Here is a 24,282-nt window from a genome sequence, read left to right as displayed (position 1 = left end):
AGCTTCCCACAATAAGTTGGGTGAATTTTGGCCCATTCCTCCTGACAGAGCTGGTGTAACTGAGTCAGGTTTGTAGGCCTCCTTGCTCGCACACGCTTTTGTGATGGCCACTCCAATACCTTGACTATGTTGTCCTTAAGCCATTTTGCCACAACTTTGGAAGTATGCTTGAGCATTGCATTGTCCATTTGGAAGACCAACTTGCGACCAAGCTTTAACTTCCTGATTGATGTTTTGAGATGTTGCTTCAATATATCCACATAATTTTCCTTCCTCATGATGCCATCTATTTTGTGAAGTGCACCAGTCCCTCCTGCAGAAAAGCACCCCACAGCATGATGCTGCCACCCCCGTGCTTCACGGTTGGGATGGTGTTCTTCGGCTTGCAAGCACCCCCCTTTTTCCTCCAAACATAACGATGGTCATGATGGCCAAACAGTTATATTTTTGTTTCATCAGACCAGAAGACATTTCTCAAAAAGTACGATCTTTGTCCCCATGTGCAGTTGCAAACCATATTCTGGCTTTTTCATGGCGGTTTTGGAGCAGTGGCTTCTTCCTTGCTGAGCAGCCTTTCAGGTTATGTCAATATAGGACTTTTACTGTGGACATCTATACTTTTGTACCTGTTTCCTCCAGCATCTTCACAAGGTCCTTTGCTGTTGTTCTGGGATATTTGCACATTTCGCACCAAAGTACGTTCATCTCTAGGAGACAGAACGCGTCTCCTTTCTGAGCTTTATGATGGCTGCGTGGTCCCATGGTGTTTATACTTGCATACTATTTTTTGTACAGATGAATGTGGTACCTTCAGGCGTTTGGAAATTGCTCCCAAGGATGAACCAGACTTGTGGAGGTCTACAAAAAATGTCTGAGGTCTTGGCTGATTTCTTTTGATTTTCCCATGATGTCAAGCAAAGAGGCACTGAGTTTGAAGGTAGGCTTTGAAATACATCCACAGGTACACCTCCAATTGACTCAAATGATGTCAATTAGCCTATCAGAAGCTTGTAACGCCATTACATCATTTTCTGGAATTTTCCAAGCTGTTTATAGGCACAGTCAACTTAGTGTATGTAAACTTCTGACCCACTGGAATTGTGATACAGTGAATTATAAGTGAAATAATCTGTCTGTAAACAATTGTTGGAAAAAGTACTTGTATCATGCACAAAGTAGATGTCCTAACCGACTTGCCAAAACTATAGTTTGTTAACAAGGGGCGGCAGGTAGCTTAGTGGTTAAGAGCGTTGTGCCAGTAACCGAAAGGTCGCTGGTTCTAATCGCCGAGCCGACTAGGTGAAAAATCTGTCTGTGCCCTTGAGCAAGGCACTTAACCCTAATTGCTCCTGTAAGTCGCTCTGGCGCATACTACGGGTGGGTGTTGCTATGGTGACCAATGAGCTAAGATAAGGCGGGGATTTGCCTAGCAGTGATTTATAGATGACCTGGAGCCAGTGGGTTTGGCGACGAATATGTAGTGAGGACCAGCCAACAAGAGCGTACAGGTCACTTTGGTGGGTTGTATATGGGGCTTTGGTGACAAAACGGATGGCACTGTGATAGACTACATCCAATTTGCTGAGAAGAGTGTTGGAGGCTATTTTGTAAATGACATCGCCAAAGTCAAGGATCGGTAGGATAGTCAGTTTTACGAGGGCATGTTTGGCAGCATGAGTGAAGGAGGCTTTGTTGCGAAATAGGAAGCCGATTCTAGATTTAACTTTGGATTGGAGACCAGACACCTAGGTATTTGTAGTTGCCCACATACTCTAGGTCAGACCCGTCGAGAGTAGTGATTCTAGTCGGGTGGGCGGGTGGCAGCAGCATTCAATTGAAGAGCATGCATTTAGTTTTACTAGTGTTTAAGAGCAGTTGGAGGCTACTGAAGGAGTGTTGTATGGCATTGAAGCTTGTTTGGAGATTTGTTAACACAGTGTCCAATGAAGGGCCAGATGTATACAAAATGGTGTCGTCTGCGTAGAGGTGGATCTGAGAGTCACCAGCAGCAAGAGCGACATCATTGAAATACACAGAGAAAAGAGTCTGCCCAAGAATTGAACCCTGTGGCACCCCCATAGAGACTGCCAGAGGTCCAGACAACAGGCCCTCCGATTTGACACATTGAACTCTATCTGAGAAGTAGTTGGTGAACCAGGCGAGGCAGTCATTTGAGAAACCAAGGGTATTTAGTCTGCCAATAAGAATGCGGTGGTTGACAGAGTCGAAAGCCTTGGCCAGGTCGATGAAGATGGCTACACAATACTGTCTATTATCGATCGCGGTTATAATATCGTTTAGGACCTTGAGCGTGTCTGAGGTGCACCCATGACCAGCTCGGAAACCGGATTACATAGCGGAGAAGGTACGGTGGGATTCGAAATGGTTGATGATCTGTTAACTTGGCTTTCAAAAACGTTCGAAAGGCAGGGCAGGATGGATATAGGTCTGTAACAGTTTGGATCTAGTGTCACCCCCTTTGAAGAGGGGGATGACAGCGGCAGCTTTCCAATCTCTGGGGATCTCAGACGTTACGAAAGAGAGGTTGAACAGGCTAGTAATAGGGGTTTTAGAAAGTTTTAGAAAGAAAGTTTTAGAAAGAAAGGGTCCAGATTGTCTAGCCCAGATGATTTGTAGGGGTCCAGATATTGCAGCTCTTTCAGAACATCAGCTTTCTGAATTTGTGTGAAGGAGAAGCGGGGGCATGGGCAAGTTGCAGCGGAGGGTGCAGAGCTGGTGGCTTGGGTAGTGGTAGCCAGGTGGAAAGCATGGCCAGCCGTAGCAAAATGCTTGTTGAAATTCTCGATTATTGTAGATTTATCGGTGGTGATAGTGTTTCCTAGCCTCAGTGCAGTGGGCAGCTGGGAGGAAGTGCTCTTATTCTCCATGGACTTTACAGTGTCCCAAAACTTTTTGGAATTAGTGCTACAGGATGCACATTTCTGTTTGAAAAAGTTAGCCTTTGCTTTCCTAACTGCTTGTGTATATTGGTTCCTAACTTCCCTGAAAATGTGCATATCGCGGGGGCTATTTGATGCTAATGCAGTACACCACAGGATGTTTTTGTGCTGGTCAAGGGCAGTCAAGTCCGAGGAGAACCAGGGGCTATATCTGTTCTTAGTTCTGTATTTTTTGAATGGGTCATGTTTATTTAAGATTGAGACGAAATTACTTTTTTAAAGAAGTGGACCACATATTAAAATCAGATCCAACAATAATATCAAGGGATTAGATCTGATTTTAATATGTGATCCTCTGTAGCTCAAATACGCTGATGAATCATGTTTTCTTTTAAATCCACAACTAGATACATTTTCTAACCTCTCTGGATTACAACCAAATTATGATAAATGTACTATATTACGTATTGGATTACTAAAAAATAAAAAAATTACGTTACCGTGTAGTTTACCAATAAAATGGTCTGATGGTGATGTGGATATTCTCGGAATACATATCCCAAATGAAATAAATGATCTCACTCCAATACATTTTAATAGAAAGTTAGCAAAAATAGATAAGATCTTGCTACCATGGAAAGGTAAATACCTGTCAATTTGTGAAAAAATCACCCTGATTAACTCTTTAGTATTATCCCAGTTTACCTATTTGCTTATGGTCTTGCCTATGCCTGGCAAACAGTTTTTTTTATTATGAGATAAAAAAACATTACTTTTTGAATAATAAAAAAAAAAAGTATCATCTTCGTAAATAATATCATAGGTAGGACAGCTAACAAAAACATATGGAAATGTCTGCTCTACCCAAAAGTACAACCAAATAATTGCAGCATTACCGCAAAAATGAAAGAGGAAAGTGGAAGAGGTAAAAAGTAAGGAACTTGTCTGTCGGCCCTGCATTAAAGAACGTAATTGGTTAAAGAAAATTATGATAAATAAAAAAGTATACCAGTTTCATTTCAGGACCAAAGGATTGACAGTCTTCCAATATAGATTGCAAAATAGTTGGGAAGAGATTTGACGTACCGATTCCATGGCATAGTGTTTATGAACTGATACGCAAAACAACGCCAGATTCAAAACTTCGAATTTTTCAATTTAAATTATTAATACCAATAGAATGCTATTAATATGGGGGAAACAATCTTCCCACCTCTGCAGATTTTGCTGCGAAGAGACAGAATCATTAGATAATTTGTTTTGGTACTGTCCATTTGTAGCTTGTTTTTGGACACAGGTCCAGGAATGGCTAAAGGATTGCAATATTTACCTGGAGCTAACCCTGCAGATAGCACTACTAGGTGATCTGAAAAATCATAGACAATTGATCAATAATATAATAATACTTTTAGCAAAAATGTTTATTTTCAATTTACAATCTGTAGAAACAATGAGAATAGAAGGGTTCAGAACATTTGTAAAACCACACAGTACAGTTGAAAAATATATGGCAAATAGAAATCCAATATGGATGGTGTTAAGAGATAGATGGGTGGTGTTGAATGGATTTGAAGGATGGGACTAATAACAACTAACAACAAATAATAACAACAAGATAACTAATGTAAAGCATACTGTGTCCATAATACGTATATAGGTTATAGGTTGAGAGTGTGGTGTCGAGAAAACGTTGCTAATTATGCTGTGAGACCAAGGAAATCCGCTGACACTGTACTTTGATTATAAAGGTTTATTTATATCAAAGGGTTCCAGCGTCAATTTACAGATATCTGCAGACATCTGGAGAATAATCGCCCAATCTCAAATATGATTATTCTGTCCTCCTTTGTCTTAACTGTGGTATTTATATCCTATGCCCTATGTAACATAATATGGGTGTTTTCCCCTACAGACCATTCCCAGGAGGCCACCTAACAGACTTCCTCGGCTTTAGGGTGCCCCTATAGAACTACTCCCCAGATGCTCCCTTTAAGCTGAGTCAACATCCTCTAAAACCATGTGAAACCATTAGCAAAGTCATACATTCCTCAGATACCACATATTCCCCCCTTCGAGACGAATTAAGTCTCGAAAACAAAAATAATAGGATTATGACAAATAACAATTTCTCTTATTGAGTATCTTTTACAATAAACCAAAAACATATTTTTCTATGGAGTGTAAATAACTTTCTATGAAATATGAACAAATCTCTATGGAGTGTGAAAACATTTCTATGAAATATGAACAAATCTTTATGGAGTGTGAGAGCGAAAAACCTGTCTGGCAGTTTTCTTTCCAAATATCCATCCATCAATCAAGACAGTAAAATTCTCTCACGGCCCCTCTGCCCCAGGCAACCACCTAAGTACTCCAGATCAATTCATACATCTTTATCAATGCATTTGAAACTATGATGCAATTTGAATACATATGAAAGCCTCAGCAAACAAAATACAATCAAAAATGTCCACATTCAGGCTGGTCAACCCATCGGACCCTCCTGTGGATTCTCTCTATCCCTGCCTAGACCCAATATCCCTAAGCTTCAACAAAATAAACAAAAACATCTGAGATCCCCACATGTACCCAATAACAGCAAATATCATTCTACAAAAATTAATACAGAAAGAATATGACACAAATTATGTATTACACATGCAAATATGTCTATATATCATTGCAGACATTGGAATGTAGTCCACTACAATTCTTCTCCTCAGCAGTGTCGACTTCCAATGCAACTTCGATGATGGAATCTGAACCTTTCCACACCTTCCTTGTTCCACTTCCTCGAGTCCCTTCATATTGTCCTTTCATATTGTCCCTTCATATTGTCCTTTCATATTGTCCTTGTTTGAGTATTTGAATCCCCTCTACACATTCCCCCATATGCTTCTGGAAGAAAAGAATAGACCAAACAGTATATTTTGCAAAACAACACACTCAAATTAAAACATCAATATCAACTAAAAAATAGTTGATGGTCCTCTGTAGCTCAGCTGGTAGAGCACGGCGCTTGTAATGCCAAGGTAGTGGGTTCGATCCCCGGGACCACCCATACACACAAAAAAAAAATGTATGCACGCATGACTGTAAGTCGCTTTGGATAAAAGCGTCTGCTAAATGGCATATTATTATTATTATTATATCAAATGAATCACATACCATTTCCCCCCCTTTGATTCATCACAACATACTAAAATCACCATAATATTTAAAAACATTTGAAAAATTCTAAATTGATATCTATCCATCAATACTCCTTTGAGTCTTGACAGAAGGTTAAACCCTCTTATCGTTTCATTTGCAAAACCCTTCAAAGTATAGGTAATATTATCTATGTTATCTTCCCAAAATTTTACACCATACCATGGAAAAATTCCCCACTTCTCTCCTAGACTTATCCTCCAATGGTAGGCTTCCCAGACTATGAAACTTCTCTCTTTCAGAATCAGATTTCTCTCTTTCCCCTTGCTTCCCCTCTTTTAATTTTAAAACCTCATATGGAAGCTTCAACTTCAACATGTAACAACATCCTATCCATCCATAGGGTAAGAATATATATTCTCTCACCACAAACCCCAGATGTTTCTAAAATACCCAATAGTCACATTACCATGCAAAAACTTCTCTCCTTACTAAATTAAACATCAAAAGTTACATTATATTTCTCATTACTAACCTTATGTTCCTGCTTACCCCAAATCATCATATAATCATCACCATCTGATATTCCCCTAAACATCCTCTTTCCATCATATGTTTTATTTCAACAAAAACAGCTTTTAGCCCTCACTGGTTTCCCCTCCATAGCTTCATGAAGCGCTGTTAACTGATTTTCCTTCCTATCTAACAAATTCACATAGGTTAATTCACTTAACCAATAACACTTAAACCTAGGCCTAAACAAATGTTTCCACAACAACATTATTTTCTCTCTTAATGATTGTTGCTGATACAACAGCCCTTATAAAACATAAGATTGACACATACTTGATAGAGGTTTAGCTACCTTCTCTAAAATTCAACCCCATGTTCCTTATGCTGAAATTCTCAACAGACATTTACCCTCAAGATTCCTCACTGATCTTACAGTATGAGTTAACTTCTTGAACTAAAGATTCCTACCTGCCCATCCATCTTTAATTTCCAAAACAGAAGAATCAAATCCAAATGCCTTCCATTTAGTTTCTCTCTTCCCTAACGAACTGTATTGATCAGATATATCTTCTTGTCTTCCATTAAAATCAAACAACTCATCCTGTACCTCCATGATAGTATTCTTCCTCTAACATTACTCAAAATAAGTTAGCAATCACTCATAACCCTCTTTCACTTCATATCATTTTACAAAATATACTTCCTTTCACTAGGTGAAACAGCTTCTACTTCTTATCCTCATAACAACGCTTCTTCTCCATAATTATCTCTCCACATGAGTGGAATCTCACCTCTACACATTCCTTCTCTCACATCTACAAGGAAGATGAGCTGTACCACCCATCCTAACCCTAATGACAGTATTTTCCTCTAAAATTGGTGCTGGAGCAATTGGCTCCCTTGTAATTAAAAGTGATATATTTATAGCTTTAATAACTGTCAATGTTGAAAGAGTTGAATTGCTTCTCACTATTGTTATAATATGCTGAAGTGTTGATGTCATTGTTGTTGATTCATCCATTCTCCCTAAAGCTTTGAACTCTTTACTTGTATTTCCATCTATCACCACTAGTGTCACTACATAAACTCTCAGTCCCAACTCTAATCCCTCACTTTCAAACTGTTCATTATAAAAAATACATTTATAATCACCTTGATCTTCCTGCTGGGAATTGTAAATATAGATACTGCAATCACCCTCAATCTTCATTCTTCTCTTATCATTCAGCAACGCATACTTTCTCAATGCATCTGCTCCTTACAGATCTAAACTCCTACCATATCTATCTCTCTCTCTTACTACTAACATTGAAGCTTAGCTGACTGTCCTAGAGTTCCTTCAACCCTAGTTTTCATAACTTTTTTTAGTCTGACTTTTCTCCTTAATTTTTCCCAAAAACCATTTAACTGATTTATCCACAAATTCCTTTCCCTCTAGTTTTAGGATATGTGATCGGGAAGTCCCCACCTGCTTATGACTTCTTTACACAAAAACTTGGCAAACGATTGAGCATCTTTTAGCTTAGTTTGAAATCTTATTCCCCTCTTGGTGTAGGAATGTAACCAAGAATAACAGTCACCCCTTGTGAACATCATTTTCCAGACAGATTGTCCTCCTTCCTATGATATAGTCAATCTTTTCAAGCAAATATGATTCCCCAAAACCCTACTCCTTTGTAATCTTTCTCCTAATCTCCCCCCTTGCAACATTAGCTAACTCCTAGCATCCTAAATCATCAGACCTAAAAGGTCCAGAGGCGCTACTATCAACCCCTCATGGTTTCTCCCAAGACAACAATTGATTCCTACTCTAAGGATTTTTTCTATTATCTTCAAAACACCTGCTTTTGAAAGTTCTTCAATTTCTGGTTCAATCCCTTGAATTGCTTAATCTTTCAATGGATACTGATTCTTCCAAGGAGGTCTTCCTCCTAAAAATCTTCACTGAGATTTCCAATCCAGAATATAAATCCATCTCTGTCATCATCAACCATTGGTAAACCTTCTCCTTTGGCACTTCTACCAGACAGCCGTCTGGTGTACATCTTATTGTACAGTTCAATTTCCACAATGCATCTCTTCCCAACAACGCAATAGGTGTATGTTCTGATACCAGTATGGGTATTGTAATTTTCTCATTTTCATAGCAGAGCTCAATTGGTTCCTTAAGCGTAATCAACTGCTTCACTCCCTCAAATCCCTGTCCTAATTAGTTGATTTTACATAGTGAGATGTGTAACCTCTTCAGGCTGAACACAGATAAAAGCAGTTCCGCTATCCATCATCACTTCCCATAGTCCATTGTTTATTTTCACTTCAATTGTTGGATATTTTCCCCCTTAACTGGTGCTACCAGCTGACACCCCCCTTTCGGATCTTCTAGGCACCCCTAGAATCCTTGCTTCTTGCCCCTATAAGGGTTCACCTGTCCTCCAGATGATCTTCACTTGCTCCTGTATCTTCCTCTGAAATTCTTTCTTGTGTTTCCTTCTGGCCCATTACACTCACAGCAAAGTCACCAACCTGTCCACAATCATAACACACTTCTTAAGATTGCTGGAAGTATGGCTTAAATCTTCCTCCTCTTCCTCTTTCTAAGCCTTCTCGTCCTCTTCCTCTCCAATTCTTTCAGTCCAGAAACTATCTATGGATATGAAACAACTTGTACCACTAGTTGTGGCTGGCACAATTGCATTTGACCTTGTTCAGTTGAAGCTGTGGCAGTGATTGTTGATTTGGTGCACACTGATTCTTCATAACCAAAGCTTTTCTTCTCCTTCTTATTCTCCCCCCAGTTTTATTTCATCAAGTTTTCTGAGAGTTTCTTGGTCCTGTTCTTTCTAGTTGTTGACATATCGGTATTCTTCAAAGGCTTATATTCTAAGTTCTGTCCTCGAATGATCACTGGCATCATCTTCTTACTTGTGCTCTCTTTCCTTTCCTCAATGTATTATTCTTCTCCTCCAATTCTTGGGATCCTTTTCTCAGCAGTTTTTTTCTTCTCTTCTGTATCTTCAGCTTCTTGAGTTGTTCTTCCAGTTCTCTTTGTCTCTTCTAAATTATTCCCCTTTATCCAGCCATGATACGCATCAGTCTATATCTCTTTCTATTTCTTCTTTACTAATCATTGTAGGATAACATCCTCTTGAACATAAAGCACCTTTAATCTCCAAATCTTCATCGCTGTTTCCATCTTCACCTTCATCAGAGATCGAATCTCTAGTATCCTTCTTCTTCCTTCAACTTCCATCTTCCTAAACCTCACTCCACCCTTAGTTTCCAGACATCTCGTTTTCTTCTTACTTTTGGAGTTTTGGATTCATCTTTATGGTCGTTTCTGCTTTTCCTCTCTCTATTATTCAATCACTTTCATCATGTTGATGATGTCAGGGTTAAAAGTCCCTTCCACTAGCTATGGTTGTTCAATGTCAGGCCAACGTTTATTCCCTTTTCCAGATTACCTTGCAATACCATTAACTAGAGGATTACTATTCTCTACTACATCAACAGGAGTAATTACTTTCATAGTTTTTATGTCCTTTTCCCCCCTTGTAACAACTCTTTTATATTCCTTTATTGTAAATTATTTCATTATTTTAGACTATATAGCCTATAGTGCCCTCTTTTTTTTTCTCTTCCCCAAATTAATTAATTAATCAATTAATTCATTCATTCATTCATTCATCAATTTACTTATTTATTCAATTTATTTTATTTTACCAAATTATTGATTAGTGGCAATCTTACCACATCCAGTCAGGAAAATAAATGAAAGTAGTCAACTTCAGAGCAACCCAAAAATAAAGACCTATAATCCTGCAACACTACAGCACTCACAAACCCCATTGCTTAATAAGCACCCAATGACCTTAATTTTACAGAATAATGTCAGTTCTCGATTCCCCCTCATCTCTAATCAAACCCACTCATGCACAAAAACTCCAAAATGCAATTCTTAATTTCATCAATTGATCAGTCTGTTGCCAAGTCCTTGTCAAATTGTCATAACATCAAATATGCTAGGCAACCAAAATATCCTCTATGGGAAGGTACGTTTTGTAAATAGAACAGTACTGGCCTTGATTTGACTTGATCCTGTTGCAGCACATTCTGTCGCGTGATGTACACGTCAGCACTTTCTCTCTCTCTCATTTATCAATTCAATAGATCTCAACAAATAGTTTCATCATTAAGCAACAGCCTATTTAACAAACAGAACATTCTATTCGTGTTCAAATCCCCCACTCCTCTCTGTCCCCTCTGTTCTGAGTCTGCGTCTCCCAGCAACTCAGTGCAGGCAGAGGAGTGGCACATTTGCCCTACGTAACTCTAAAGTCATAAAATCACACGCATGCGTAGTACATTCACCAGTGCGATTTCAGAGTGGAGGGAGCTCTCCCCCAGCTCTCTCCAAGCCTAAACAACAGAAAGTAGACAGTCCCGCTGTACTTCCTCTCTTTTACCCACCATAGACAAACAGTAACACTTTAACAGAGCTCACAAACCATAGAACACAAATCCTACTTTCTTCTACACACATACACATACATACATACAGTTTAAGAGGCTTATCCCATTCCTATGGACCCCTAATGCAGTATGCTACCTCCATTGCGCCGTATAATTCCATTGTTCCTAAATTTCTGCTACCACGAGTTCCGCGGACATCCGATGAGCGGTCACATCAATCATATACTTCGTCAACTATACGTTGAGCGGTAACTTGCAACCGAATATATGTACCACAACCTCAAGTCCCCTAGGACTTACCTAAATACACCTAACGTGCTTTTAGGATTTTTCGGCCCATCCTAACAAATTTAGAACGGACTCCTATCCCACAGCAAATAACAGCAAAGCACACACGTAAGTTCTTAACGGTGCATTCATTCAACGCACACACACAGACACACGAACTGACCAGTGCCCAAAGTAGTGAGAAAACTCACCCTTATCTGCCGGACTCTGGAGCTAGAGTCAGCTCGGCGCCCATGAATGGAACGCTGAGAAAAGACGCAACACAACCAATTCCTCGTCGCCATTTTGTGGTGTCGAGAAAACGTTGCTAATTATGCTGTGAGACCAAGGAAATCCGCTGACGCTGTACTTTGATTATAAAGGTTTATTTATATCAAAGGGTTACAGCTTCAATTTACAGATATCTGCAGACATCTGGAGAATAATCGCCCAATCTCAAATATGATTATTCTGTCCTCCTTTGTCTTAACTGTGGTATTTATATCCTATGCCCTATGTAACATAATATGGGTGTTTTCCCCTACAGACCAATCCCAGGAGGCCACCTAACAGACTTCCTCGGCTTTAGGGTGCCCCTATAGAACTACTCCCCAGATGCTCCCTTTAAGCTTAGTCAACATCCTCTAAAACCATTTGAAACCATTAGCAAAGTCATAAATTCCTCAGATACAACAAGAGCTTTTGTGAAAGAGCACAGTTAGAAAGATATGGCATATAGAAGCAAACCAGATGGACTGTCACGACTCTCTAAAGCAGAACCCAGAAGCAGACCAGGACAAGGTGAGTAGAATGCAGGTGAGTATTTATTAACAGACTCAAATGTGGAAGCAGGAGAATCCAGGAGACGGGACGGGCAGCGGAGGTGAGTTGGTGGAAGTGAATAGGCAGATCCAATGATGACACAGAAGCCACCGACGACCAGGCAACGGTGGAGTGAATGTTCCGGGAGAGTAACTGTAGACAGAGTAAACGGAGGTGAGTACACGGCAAGCAAAAAGTACAGAACAGCAAAACTAACTCTAGCAAACTTGAGGCTGATACGCTGGCACAACATACTGTTCATGGCTAACGATCCGGCAGGGAATGGATGTCAGGTCAGAGCTTATGAAGTGGAGAGGTGATGATCAGGACCAGGTGTGCAGATAGCTGATGAGATGCAGGTGCGGGTAATAGAGAGATCTCCCGCCTAGCTTCATCGCCCGGCAACCAGACAGGGTGCGTTCAGGAACCTCAGGAAAACAGACTCCAGGACAGAAAACAGGCAACTCGGGCAGAAACAGACTCAGGAAGCGGGATTCATGACATGGACATCATGAAAATGATCGGAGAGGGTGAGGGTAGAGGAAGTTCAGGAGTAAAAACAAACAAAATAGAAATATTGTAAAATTGTATATAGTATGTATAAGCTGGAAGTTGAGGCCTAAGCATTGTTGTTCACTAGTTTACTCCAATTAGGGAAGGGGTGGTGGGGTTGGAAAGTAATAAAGGGAAATATGTTTAAAAAAAGGATATGTATATATATGTACTGTATGTATATGTATTTATGTGTATGTATGTGTATATGTATGTGTATGTATGTATTTGCGAGAGAAAAAAAACATATTGGGGATTGGAAGTGATGCAGACAATTACATTGATGGAAGTTACAATCTATCTGCAATATTAAAGCTGATCTACCCCCTAGAAAAAAAAAGAAGAAAAAAAAAGAATACATTTTAGTATACCGGCGCTGTTGAGTTATCAAACTACCACAGCAACTCAAAGCCATGCTGATCATAACTTTTTAAAAGAATGTCAAAAGCTGGCTAATGATCGAGCAATAGCATTTATATCTGTATGTAATGCTCTACGCTATGACAATGTCTGTCTGCCTGTCTGCCTGCCTGCCTGCCTGTCTGTCTGCCTGCCTGTCCATCTATCTATCTATCTATCTATCTATCTATTTTCCCCTTTAAAATTGCCACTGTTGCTTAAACATTGGTCATCTCATCTGGTTGAGAGGGGAAAATAATAATGATGGTTTTAATAATGAAACCATGTATTCTGACATCATTCCAGCCTGTTTTATAACATGAGAAATAGGTGTCAGAGGAAAATAATCAACTAACTTAATGATTATTACCATACCTATAGTTCCCATCAGTAGCTGAGGCAGAATGACTATTTATCTTACAGGTGCACTTGATCAAATGATCCCACCATGGTTGATAAACTAAGCAAACATGCATCCATGCACATCATAAGAGGCTGCCAGTTCATTGTTTCCATCGTCTGTGGCAGTAAATGAGGGCTGTTAATAATTGAATAGCCTTTGCTTACCATTATAACATTAGCTAAATGGATGGTAGAGAATGATGGATTACGTTTCATGCTCAAAATGCTTTATTACACTGCTGAGTGCACTCGGAACACCTCAGAGGACACATGAACTTAATCTGGTAATTTGTTGATTGATATGGATAACGGTGGTGTGCTGTGGGATGGGTGGCTGGGTAGGCACTGGCCAGAGGTGAACCGTGACTGGAAAAGATATGGGTATTCTTGTCAGCTCTTGTGGCCTGCCATTAGTAGGCAAACGTTTTTAGGCTTTTCAATGGGCCAACTCTGTTTGACTGATATTAGCTAACGCGTGAATAGTACGCTACCTGGATAACTAAGTGTGGATTAGACTTTAGAGCTGAGAATTTGTGGTCAGCTGACATGACTTGTCAAAAAGTCTGTCCGGTGTCCACCTTTGCCATAGTCTCTCTCACTCCACCCTCACGTTTCTCTGTAACCCTTCAATAGCAGCAGGCCTAATAACACCACATTGTATACAGATCTGGACAAAAACAATTGTGTGTGCCTTGTTTTACTGACCAGAGTCATAACAGACAGGAAGTGTGTGCCTTGTTTTACTGACCAGAGTCATAACAGACAGGAAGTGTGTGCCTTGTTTTCCTGACATTTTTGTCATTTAGCAGACGCTCTTATCCAGAGCGACTTACAGTTAGTGAGTGCATACATTTTCATACTGGCCCCCCTGGCCATCGAACCCACAGCCCTGGTGTTGCACGCGCCACGTTCTACCAACTGAGCTACACGACCAGAATCATAACAGACAGGAGCAAAGCAGGAAACTCTGATTCACTTCTTCTACCCTCAGGAGAGGTCATATTAGTCACAGCATTTTAATTACGTCATTTCTCACAGAATCAGAGCAATCGTTCACCACCCTCAACACATGGGCATCCTCACAGGGCACACTGATTAGGGTATTGGCTTTGTCTTGATATGCCATCTGGATCTCAGCTGGGAGAGATTTGTGAAATATGTTTTTTGTGCTCATAAGAATTGTTGTGTGTATGTGTGTTTTTCTGTTTGTGTTTGTGTGTGTGTGTGTGTGTTTGTGTGTTTGTCAGATATGATCGGAATGAGGACCAGGGCGCCCAAGTCGAGCGAGGGTAAGATTGTGAATGGGAAGGAGACCCTGCGTCTGCGCTCCAAGGGGTCAGCTTCCGTCCAGGAAGTGGTGAGTTTCAATTCACACGTTCCACTGGCCAATGACCTTCTCTGGCCGTCTGACCACCCCAGAGCAGCTTAAACATGCACATACGCATGCAGACATTCACGAATGAATGCATGACCACAGAACACACACAATGAACACACACACACAAAACACACACACAATGAACACACACACACACAAAAAACACACACACAGAACACACACACAATGAACACACACAATGAACACACACACAGAACACACACACAATGAACACACACACACAAAACACACACACAATGAACACACACACACACAAAAAACACACACACAGAACACACACACAATGAACACACACAATGAACACACACACAGAACACACACACAATGAACACACACACACAGAACACACACACACAGAACACACATACACATAACACACACAATGTCAACGGCCACACACTAGTGCTGATCTAACTCTGTCAATGACCCCCCGCACCCCCCCCCCCCCGTGTGAGAATGTAGAATCGAACACATACATGGGGTGCCAACCCCCAATCCCTTAGTTGACCCCACTCTCAATGAATGTTCTAGATTGTTCATCAATCTCTAATCTACAGAACACAGCCAACAAGCTGTCAGGGTCAGTGGAGGCTGATGAACCAAAAGAGTCAAGCCTTGTCCAGAGTTAGAATATTGGTAGACATAAAAAAGCCTAATACGTTTTATGTACAGTATATGGTCAAATCACTGACACCACAGACTATACACAGACTAGACAGTTGTGGTCAAAAGTTTTGAGAATGACACAAATATTAATTTTCACGAAGTCTGCTGCCTCAGTTTTTATGATGGTAATTAGTATATACTCCAGAATGTTATGAAGAGTGATCAGATGAATTGCAATTAATTGCAAAGTCCCTCTTTGCCATGAAAATGAACTTAATCCCCCAAAAAACATTTCCACTGCATTTCAGCCCTGCCACAAAAGGACCAGCTGATATCATGTCAGTGATTCTCTCGTTAACACAGGTGAGAGTGTTGACGAGGACAAGGCTGGAGATCACTCTGTCATGCTGATTGAGTTAGAATAACAGAGTGGAAGCTTTAAAAGGAGGGTGGTGCTTGAAATCATTGTTCTTCCTCTGGTTACCTGCAAGGAAACATGTGCCATCATCATTGCTTTGCACAAAAAGGGCTTCAAAGGCAAGGATATTGCTGCTAGTAAGATTGCACCTAAATCAACCATTTATCGGATCATCAAGAACTTCAAGGAGAGAGGTTCAATTGTTGTGAAGAAGGCTTCAGGGCGCCCAAGAAAGTCCAGCAAGCGCCAGGACCATCTCCTAAAGTTGATTCAGCTGCGGGATTGGGGCACCACCAGTGCAGAGCTTGCTCTGGAATGGCAGCAGGCAGGTGTGAGTGCATCTGCACGCACAGTGAGGCGAAGACTTTTGGAGGATGGCCTGGTGTCAAGAAGGGCAGCGAGGAAGCCACTTCACTCCAGGAAAAACATCAGGGACAGATTAATATTCTGCAAAAGGTACAGGGATTGGAATGATGAGGACTGGGGTAAAGTCATTTTCCTTTCTGATTGTTTGGGGCATCCGGAAAACACCTTCTCCGGAGAAGACAAGGTGAGCGCTACCATCAGTCTTGTGTCATGCCAACAATAAAGCATCCTGAGACCATTCATGTGTGGGGTTGCTTCTCAGCCAAGGGAGTGGGCTCACTCACATTTTTGTCTAACACAGCCATGAATAAAGAATGGTACCAACACATCCTCCGAGACAAGCTTCTCCCAACCATCCAAGAACAGTCATGTTTCCAGCATAAGGCAAAAGTCATAACTATGTGGCTCGGGGAACAAAACATCGGAATTTTGGGTCCATGGCCAGGAAACTCGCCAGACCTTAATCCCATTGAGAACTTGTGGTCGATCCTCAAGAGGCGGGTGGACAAACAAAAACCCACAAAGTCTGACAAACTCCAAGCATAGATTATGCAAGAATGGGCTGCCATCAGTCAGGATGTGGCCCAGAAGTTGGTCTTGAAAAAGAAGGGTCAACACTGCAAATATTGACTCTTTGCATAAGCTTAATGTAATTGTCAATAAAAGTCTTTGACACTTATGGAATGCTTGTAATTATACTTCAGTATACCATAGTAACATCTGACAAAAATATATAAAACACTGAAGCAGCAAACTTTGTGAAGACCAATACTTGTGTCATTCTCAAAACTTTTGACCACGACTGTACACAGTATAATAACTGTATAATTTACCCCATATGTAACTCTGTGTTGTTGTTTTTATCGCACTGCTTTGCTTTATCTTGGCCAGGTCGCAGTTGTAAATGAGAACTTGTTCTCAACTGGTTTACCTGGTTAAATAAAGGTGAAAAAATAAATAAAAAATATATATAGGGGTACGGAATATGTATCTATTCCACACAAAATACTAAATACATCCCAACCTGTTATGATGGTATACCGATACGTTTATTTTACCAGCCATGGGTCTGTGTCAGTGGAGGCTCCTCAGAGGAGGAAGGGGAGGACCATCCTCCTCAGTGAAATTCAGAAAAATCAAAGTAGTAAAACATTAAAGTTATCCTTGTTAGATAGAACTATACTAAATACATTCACATGTCACCAAATAATTGATTCAAACACACTGTTTTGCAATGAAGGTCTACAGTAGCCTCAGCAGCACTCTGTAGGGTAGCAATACAAGACCTAGGAGACTCATGGTTCTCACCCCCTTCCATAGACTTACACAGTAATTATGACAACTTCCAGAGGACGTCCTCCAACCTATCAGAGCTCTTGCAGCATGAACTGACATGTTGTCCACCCAATCAACCTGTTTCACTTTCATAGTAGCCACATACAAACAGCTCGTTGTATATATAATTCCTTCTCGGATCTATCTACGTTCTCTCCTCCTCTCACCTTTTCCCTTCGCTTGTGGACTTCAGTGCACAACACATCAGCTGTCTGTGACCAGGCGAAAAAACTTTTTCAAGGCAAACCTTCATATCATAACCGCTAAACGCTACACACAGCCTACATCATTTGTCAGTCATAGTCAACAAAGCTACTAGAACTAACGTGTTAGTAAACCCGCTACAATCATGAGGTACAGTGTACAGTGCACTGTGCACCTACGACGTAAACTTGAATTCATAGGCTAGGTTGTAGTAACCTCATGATGGGTATAGGGAACATTAGTGTATGAATTAGTAGCATAAACCAATCGATGTTACATTGAGCTGGGTGAATGGAATATGAATGAAAGTCATCCAATATGCTGTAATAGAAATAAGGCCATGTTCATTAAAAAAAATATAATCCTCCCTCATCTTAAATGGAACCAACCGCCACTGATCTGTAGTATACTTATGACAGTACATACATACCAAACATGTGTGTGCTGGTGGTCGACATGCCTTTGGCTTTTTTACAGGCAGAGGCCTGGCATGCGAGTCTAATGAATGTCTAGTGTCAATATGCCAGTGATAATCTTGTTGATGTAGCATGATGTACTGCATTACCCTCAATGCAGTTACCTGAACACACTTGCCTTCTCCCCACCAGCCGAATGAGATTGAGGAGAGAGCCACCAAGAAAGTGGATGATCTACTGGAGAGCTACATGGGTATCCGAGACCTCGACTTAGGTAAGATGGCTGCTCATCTGAGACCTCCAGTTAGGTAAGATGGCTGCTCATCTGAGACCTCCAGTTAGGTAAGATGGCTGCTCATCTGAGACCTCCAGTTAGGTAAGATGGCTGCTCACCGTTTTAAGAAAACAGAATTAGCTATAACCTTATAAGCCATTGAGCCACAGGGTTAGGGTTAGGGTTGGTCAAAATCAGTGGCGGCTCCTGAAAAAATTCTCAGGGGGGGCAATTTTTCTGATGATTTAGGTGACCTACACACATTTTTAAAAAGATATGTCCAGCAACAACATGAAGACAGGGGCAGCATATAAGTCAATACTGATATACACATTACTTGCTTCAAAAAGGCCTCATGGTTGAATTGGAAATATGTGCACCTGAGCATAATTCACAACAAGCAAGCAGGAGCTTTTGATAGAGGCTACTGAAAACATTGATGCAAGTTATTGGTAATAAGAAATTTTTATAGACTTCCATATTCTGCCCTCTTGTATAGATTTGTGAAAATGAACAGTGATAGACATTTTGCCTGAAAACAGAATTTGAAAATAATTTCTAGAAAAGGTAAACACAGCTATCTGTATGGCTTTGTAAAAATGAACAACCATATTCTGGCCAATTGTATAGATTTGTAAATATGAACAACCATATTCTGGCCAATTGTATAGATTTGTAAAAATGAACATGAACAGATATATATATATATTTTTTACTTTAAAAAAAATGAAAAATAACTATTTTAAACAACATCAACTGTGAACTGATTTGGGCGTGTGTGTGTTAAAGAGACAGACAGGGAGGGACAAAGAGAGAGAGAGGCTACATTACTTGTACTGAAACTGTTCTCTTCTCTCTTTCAATGCAGCAAAGCGGTCAATGACTTTCTCATTGAAATCAGGCATGCTGAGGACTAGTTCCCTCTCCATGGAAAGCATGGCCAGTGCATTCAGACGTTCCTGGCCCATTGAATTTCGCAGGAATGTCTTAACTCGTGTCAAAGTTGAGAAACATCTCTCAGCTTCAGCTGTTGTCATGGGAGTAGTTATGAGGATGTTCAACAGAGTCACAGTCTCAGAGAACGTCTCCTGGAGGTTGTAGCTCATGAGAACCTGGTACAGTGCCAGTGCACCACAGCAGCCCTTGAATTCAGGATTCTCATAGATCAGAGATAGTTCTGTCTTGAGCTTTGCCTTGCTCAGCATGGGGTATGCATTCACAGTGGCATTCAGAGCCTCATCAGGAAATGAATGGCAGTACCTTTCAAACATGTCTGCTTGCAGTAAGGTAGCACTCACAAGGTGGCCAGAGAAAGAGAACCTTTCTTTGGTGTGATCCAGGATGGTGTTGCAGACCTCTTCAGACAGCCTCTGCTTCTCCTCTTCTCTCAAAGCTGTTCTGGGTCTTTTGGCTCCTGTTGCTTCTTGCAGCTGCTGTTGAGAGGAGTCCCTGAAGGCAAACAGACCAATGTGTTTGTTGGCTTTGTACAGTATTGTTGTCTATGTGATGCACAGGTATATGCAATGTATCCATGTATAGTACAAATACTTCAGTTCCACTTAAAATGGGCAGGGATGCATAAAGTCTTTAGTGTTTAAGTTAGCCTTTGTGTCTCACATAGCCTGGATGTTCAGCACAGTATACAGTGGTGCTCATAAGCTTATGAGCCCATGCTAAAGTTGACTAAAAAGAGGAATAAAAAAGAAAAGAAAATTGGTGTCCTTAAAGGTTGGATTTTCCAACTTTTTTAATTAAGTCATTAAGATCAATTTCCAAAAGATGATTTTTTTATTTTTGTATTCCTCTTTTTAGTCAACTTTAGAATGTGTTCATACACTTATGAGCACCACTGTACAGTACACATAGTATATAAAATAAGCTAGATTACACCACTGGCCATATATAATGAGAATAATGTAATTTCAAACACAAATGCAGTCTCCTTTCATGCATACATTTTCAAATAAAGCTCTGCTTTGAGAAAGATCGAATGATATTGTTTAATCTTACCTTATGGCCTGCACACTGCTTGTGAAGCTGTCGAGGGCACGTTTGATGAAGACAGCATCGATGTCCTTCTTCTGTAGCTTCTGGTACAGAATGTCGACGTGGGGCATGATTTTGTGAAAAAGCCCCAGGAAAAAAATAAAATCTTCATCATGTAGCACCCTCACGTAGCCAGATGCCTCTCTCACGGTGGGCTGGTCAAATGAACCCAATGAACCCGTCCGGATGGCTTCAAAACATTCTATGAGGTCGTCTCGATTCTCGTAGACAGTGTTCACGACTCTGCTGTTGAAGTTCCACCGTGTGGATGAAGGTCTGGGCAGTCTTCGTGCAACAGTCTGGTCAAGAATGCTGGTGCGTTTGGGTGACCGGGAAAAAAAAGTTGCAATCCCGCTCAGATCTGAAAAGAAAATGTTCACTTTTTTGATGCGAGAAGTAGCTTGCTGCATGATCAAATTCAGCTGATGCGCATAGCAATGCACGTAATGGGCATTCTTGAAATGCTCACGCACCTTTTGCTGCACACCAGCCTTCTCTCCCCTCATCACACTGGCTCCATCGTAAGCTTGCGCAATGAGTTTGACTTTCTCGTCGTCGGCAAAAAGACCGTTCAGTCTCTCCAAAAGCACACTGGCGATTGAGACTGAGGTTGATTCCGAGATGGGAAGGAACTCAAAAAAGCGCTCCTGCACTTTGTGGTTGCTATCTATGTACCTCAGCACAAGCACCAGCTGTGTCTGTGTAGAAACGTCCGTGGTCTCGTCAGCTTGGATAGCTACGAAGTTCGCCGACTTCACCTCCTCCACAATATGTTCCCTCATGACCGCTAGCATACACTCCAGTAGCTCGTTTTGAATGGTCTTTGATGTGCCCTTGAAAACTTTAGCATTTTTAAGATGGTCATCAAACACCTCATCTAATTGTGCCACAAAGTTGACAAGTCCAAGAAAAATACCAGGGTTGGTGGAGCCCTCAGTTTCATCTTTGCCTCGCAAAGCTAACTCAAACACTCCGCAAAACTTCACACACTGGATTAGCCGGCTGAGGATGTGGCGGTTCTTGCTAACCTTATCGTTGTGGCGGCGGACAGCTAGCCTGTATCCCTCATCCAGTTGAGTGGCAATGTTCACTCTCCCCAAAGCAGACAATCTCAAACAGCTATCCATGTGGGTCTTTGACAGCTCATGTTTCTTAATCTTTTCTGAAAGATGGTGCATGTCCGTTACACCAGTCGCTGTCCAAGCGGTGCTGTCTGCCGTGCCGCCTTCAGGGTGAAAGAGTAAGCAGGGGTAGCAGAAGACTGCATTAGCTACATCGCAGCCTGCTAGCCAGGTTTTTCGTTCGTACCAATTTTTGGAAAATCCTCGGGTGTAGGACTTTCCCCCTTTAGTAGAAACCTGTTGAATTATTAAATTTGGTCTGGGAGGTCCTAATTGTTTCGTTGCCAATTTATCTTGATTTGTTCGCCGACAAAAAGGAACTTCTTTCAAAGAGACAATCGAGTTGCACTGAACGCTAGCCATCTTGACAGTAGTACGTGAATTGATTGACGCTGCTACCCTCTCTTTTCTTAGTTATGTTCATGGTTACTTATGTTACGTATGACGAAAGCGCGTAAGTGCAAGCCCTCCCGGAACCCATAGAGATTGTATTGAAAGCTCTGATATTTGAAAAAAAAAGATTTTACATGAGAGTCTATGAGAGACTTCTGGGGCGATTTTCAACCTGACTGAAATCGCCCCAAAAGGGGCGGGGCCATTTGAAGCACGACTTTAGCCTGATTGGACATTTAGTGGCAGATCAGACGTCTAGATTAGAACACTGATAACTACTGTTGCCGTGATATAATTGATTAGAAAAAAAATCCCTTCCTTTTCCCGTTTGGCAGTGCGTCGCCCATATCGCCCTAATGAACACACCGCCCCTGGTCAAAATGGCCATAGCAAAGGTCTAGGGTCAGATTTGGGTTTTCGATCCTATTTGTGAACTATACATATGTAGGATCTTAATTTGATCACTCTTTATTTGCTGAGAATCTTCCTGCAACGCAGGAAATGCAGATGAGCTTTGTGATTTACATAAACTCACAGAAAACCCACACTAGCACACGATTATATTAAAAGTATTGCACTTTTCAAGTAGCTTACTTTTGGCCAGCTAATATCCTAACCCCTGATCAAGCAACATTATGGACTAAACGTTCAAACCGTGTTTTTGCTGGGACAATATAGGTCAAATTAAGATCCTACATCTGTAGGATGAAGTCTATGACTGCAATGGGGAAAAACTCACCACAGTTGAAAGGAGAAGGTTTTAGGCACATCCAACTTTGCACAGATGCTGGAGAAATATAAGAGACAAAATGAATGTCTGCTCACTTTTTACTGCTCCCACAAGATATTGTCGTAACTACTGTAGCAGAGCTATAATAATAATAATAATGCATTGAATTTATAATGCGCTTTTCATTGAAAAACTATCTCAAAGTGCATTTAAATAAATCAAAATAAGAGAAGGACACAACTAGACAGACAAACAGAGGACACAACTAGATAGGGACACTGACCCGAAGAACACAGCTGACTCTACAACATCTATATCTAATGGAAGGCCTTACTATAGAGGGTTTTTAGGCCATTTTTAAAGGAACCTAGAGTCTGTGGTGCCTTCAGGTGGTCCGGGAGTGCGTTCCAGAGGTGGGGGGGCAGAAAGCCAGATCCCCCATGGAGCAAATCTCGGTCCTGGGGACGTGGAGGAGCAGGCTATCACTCGATCTGAGGTTACGGGTTGTTGATACAAAGCCTTCATATCAAAGACATCTGTCAGAGAGTGAGACACTATACAGAGTAACCCAACATCTTAAAGGTTACATACCAGAAACATGAGTTAGCTGTGTTCCATGAGTTCCAAGTAAAAAATACCTATTACCTTTTAGATCCTAATCTACATAGATGTTGCAGTGCTTTTTTGGTATTTTTGTACTTTTCCCTGGGACCCTTTCTTCTTCTTGGCAGTAAGATAAATCAGAGGGAATTGGAAGACTCTTAAGTCTGGCGAATTTTCGGGAAAAGAGGAGAGCTCGCCTCTAATCATAAACCAAGAAACATTTGCCAGGCTTTTCTGAAACACTCAGTTGAATACTTTGTCACTAAATATGAACGTATTTTTCTATTTAGTCAGACTTCCAGTACAGTTGTACAGAGGATAGTGGCTAGCGAGTGACATAGACAGAACGCTATTGGCAACTGACATAATAACATGACGTGCCATGAAACATCAACAAATCCAAGGAAAAGCATCGAGCATGATTTACCAACATCTGAATGTTGACCATTTCATGTTCCAGACAGAAGCCAGGTGTCTAAAGTGTGCAGTTGGTAATATCTAGGACCAATACTTTTTCCTGACCAAGTGACCTGGCCAGTGAAAACTCTGGACCCTAGTTAGGCCTATATTAAACATTGATTTCAGGCTTTTTGCCGTTCGTTCAGAAATAGATGAGTTTCAATAGCTGAGTGAATAAGACTTGGAAGTGAAGCAACACAAGACTAGGCCTGTTTCTAATAACTGTGTGAAACCAAAAAGAGATGAATTACTATTTTCCATTCATGTGGGAACTCTCTCTTGCAGCGACCACCATCGTGGAGGCTGGCAAAGGCAAGAAGAACCCAGATGACTTTGCTGAGGCTCTGGATTCAGTGCTGGGGGACTTTGCCTTCCCAGATGTCTTCTTGTTTGACGTGTGGGGTGCCATTGGAGACGTGAAGAACGGCAGAATGTAG

At 41.0% G+C, this 24,282-nt stretch overlaps 1 protein-coding gene across 1 annotated transcript in view; it reads left to right on the top strand.

Moving 5' to 3' along the window:
• The window catches only part of LOC311137659 (PDZ domain-containing protein GIPC3-like), a gene marked incomplete at both ends in the record, with an annotated part of 44,328 nt that extends 20,046 nt beyond the window's left edge, over nt 1–24,282 (top strand). Inside the window, 3 exons of the mRNA XM_084172176.1 lie at nt 14,723–14,832; nt 18,412–18,493; nt 24,131–24,282. Coding sequence (XP_084028302.1) covers nt 14,723–14,832; nt 18,412–18,493; nt 24,131–24,282 — 344 coding nt within the window. The remainder of the gene's footprint in view (nt 1–14,722; nt 14,833–18,411; nt 18,494–24,130) is intronic.

Source organism: Coregonus lavaretus (assembly GCF_964263955.1).
Source record: "Coregonus lavaretus genome assembly, chromosome: 11".
Taxonomy (NCBI): domain Eukaryota; kingdom Metazoa; phylum Chordata; class Actinopteri; order Salmoniformes; family Salmonidae; genus Coregonus; species Coregonus lavaretus.
This window is presented reverse-complemented; position numbering and strand designations above follow the sequence as displayed.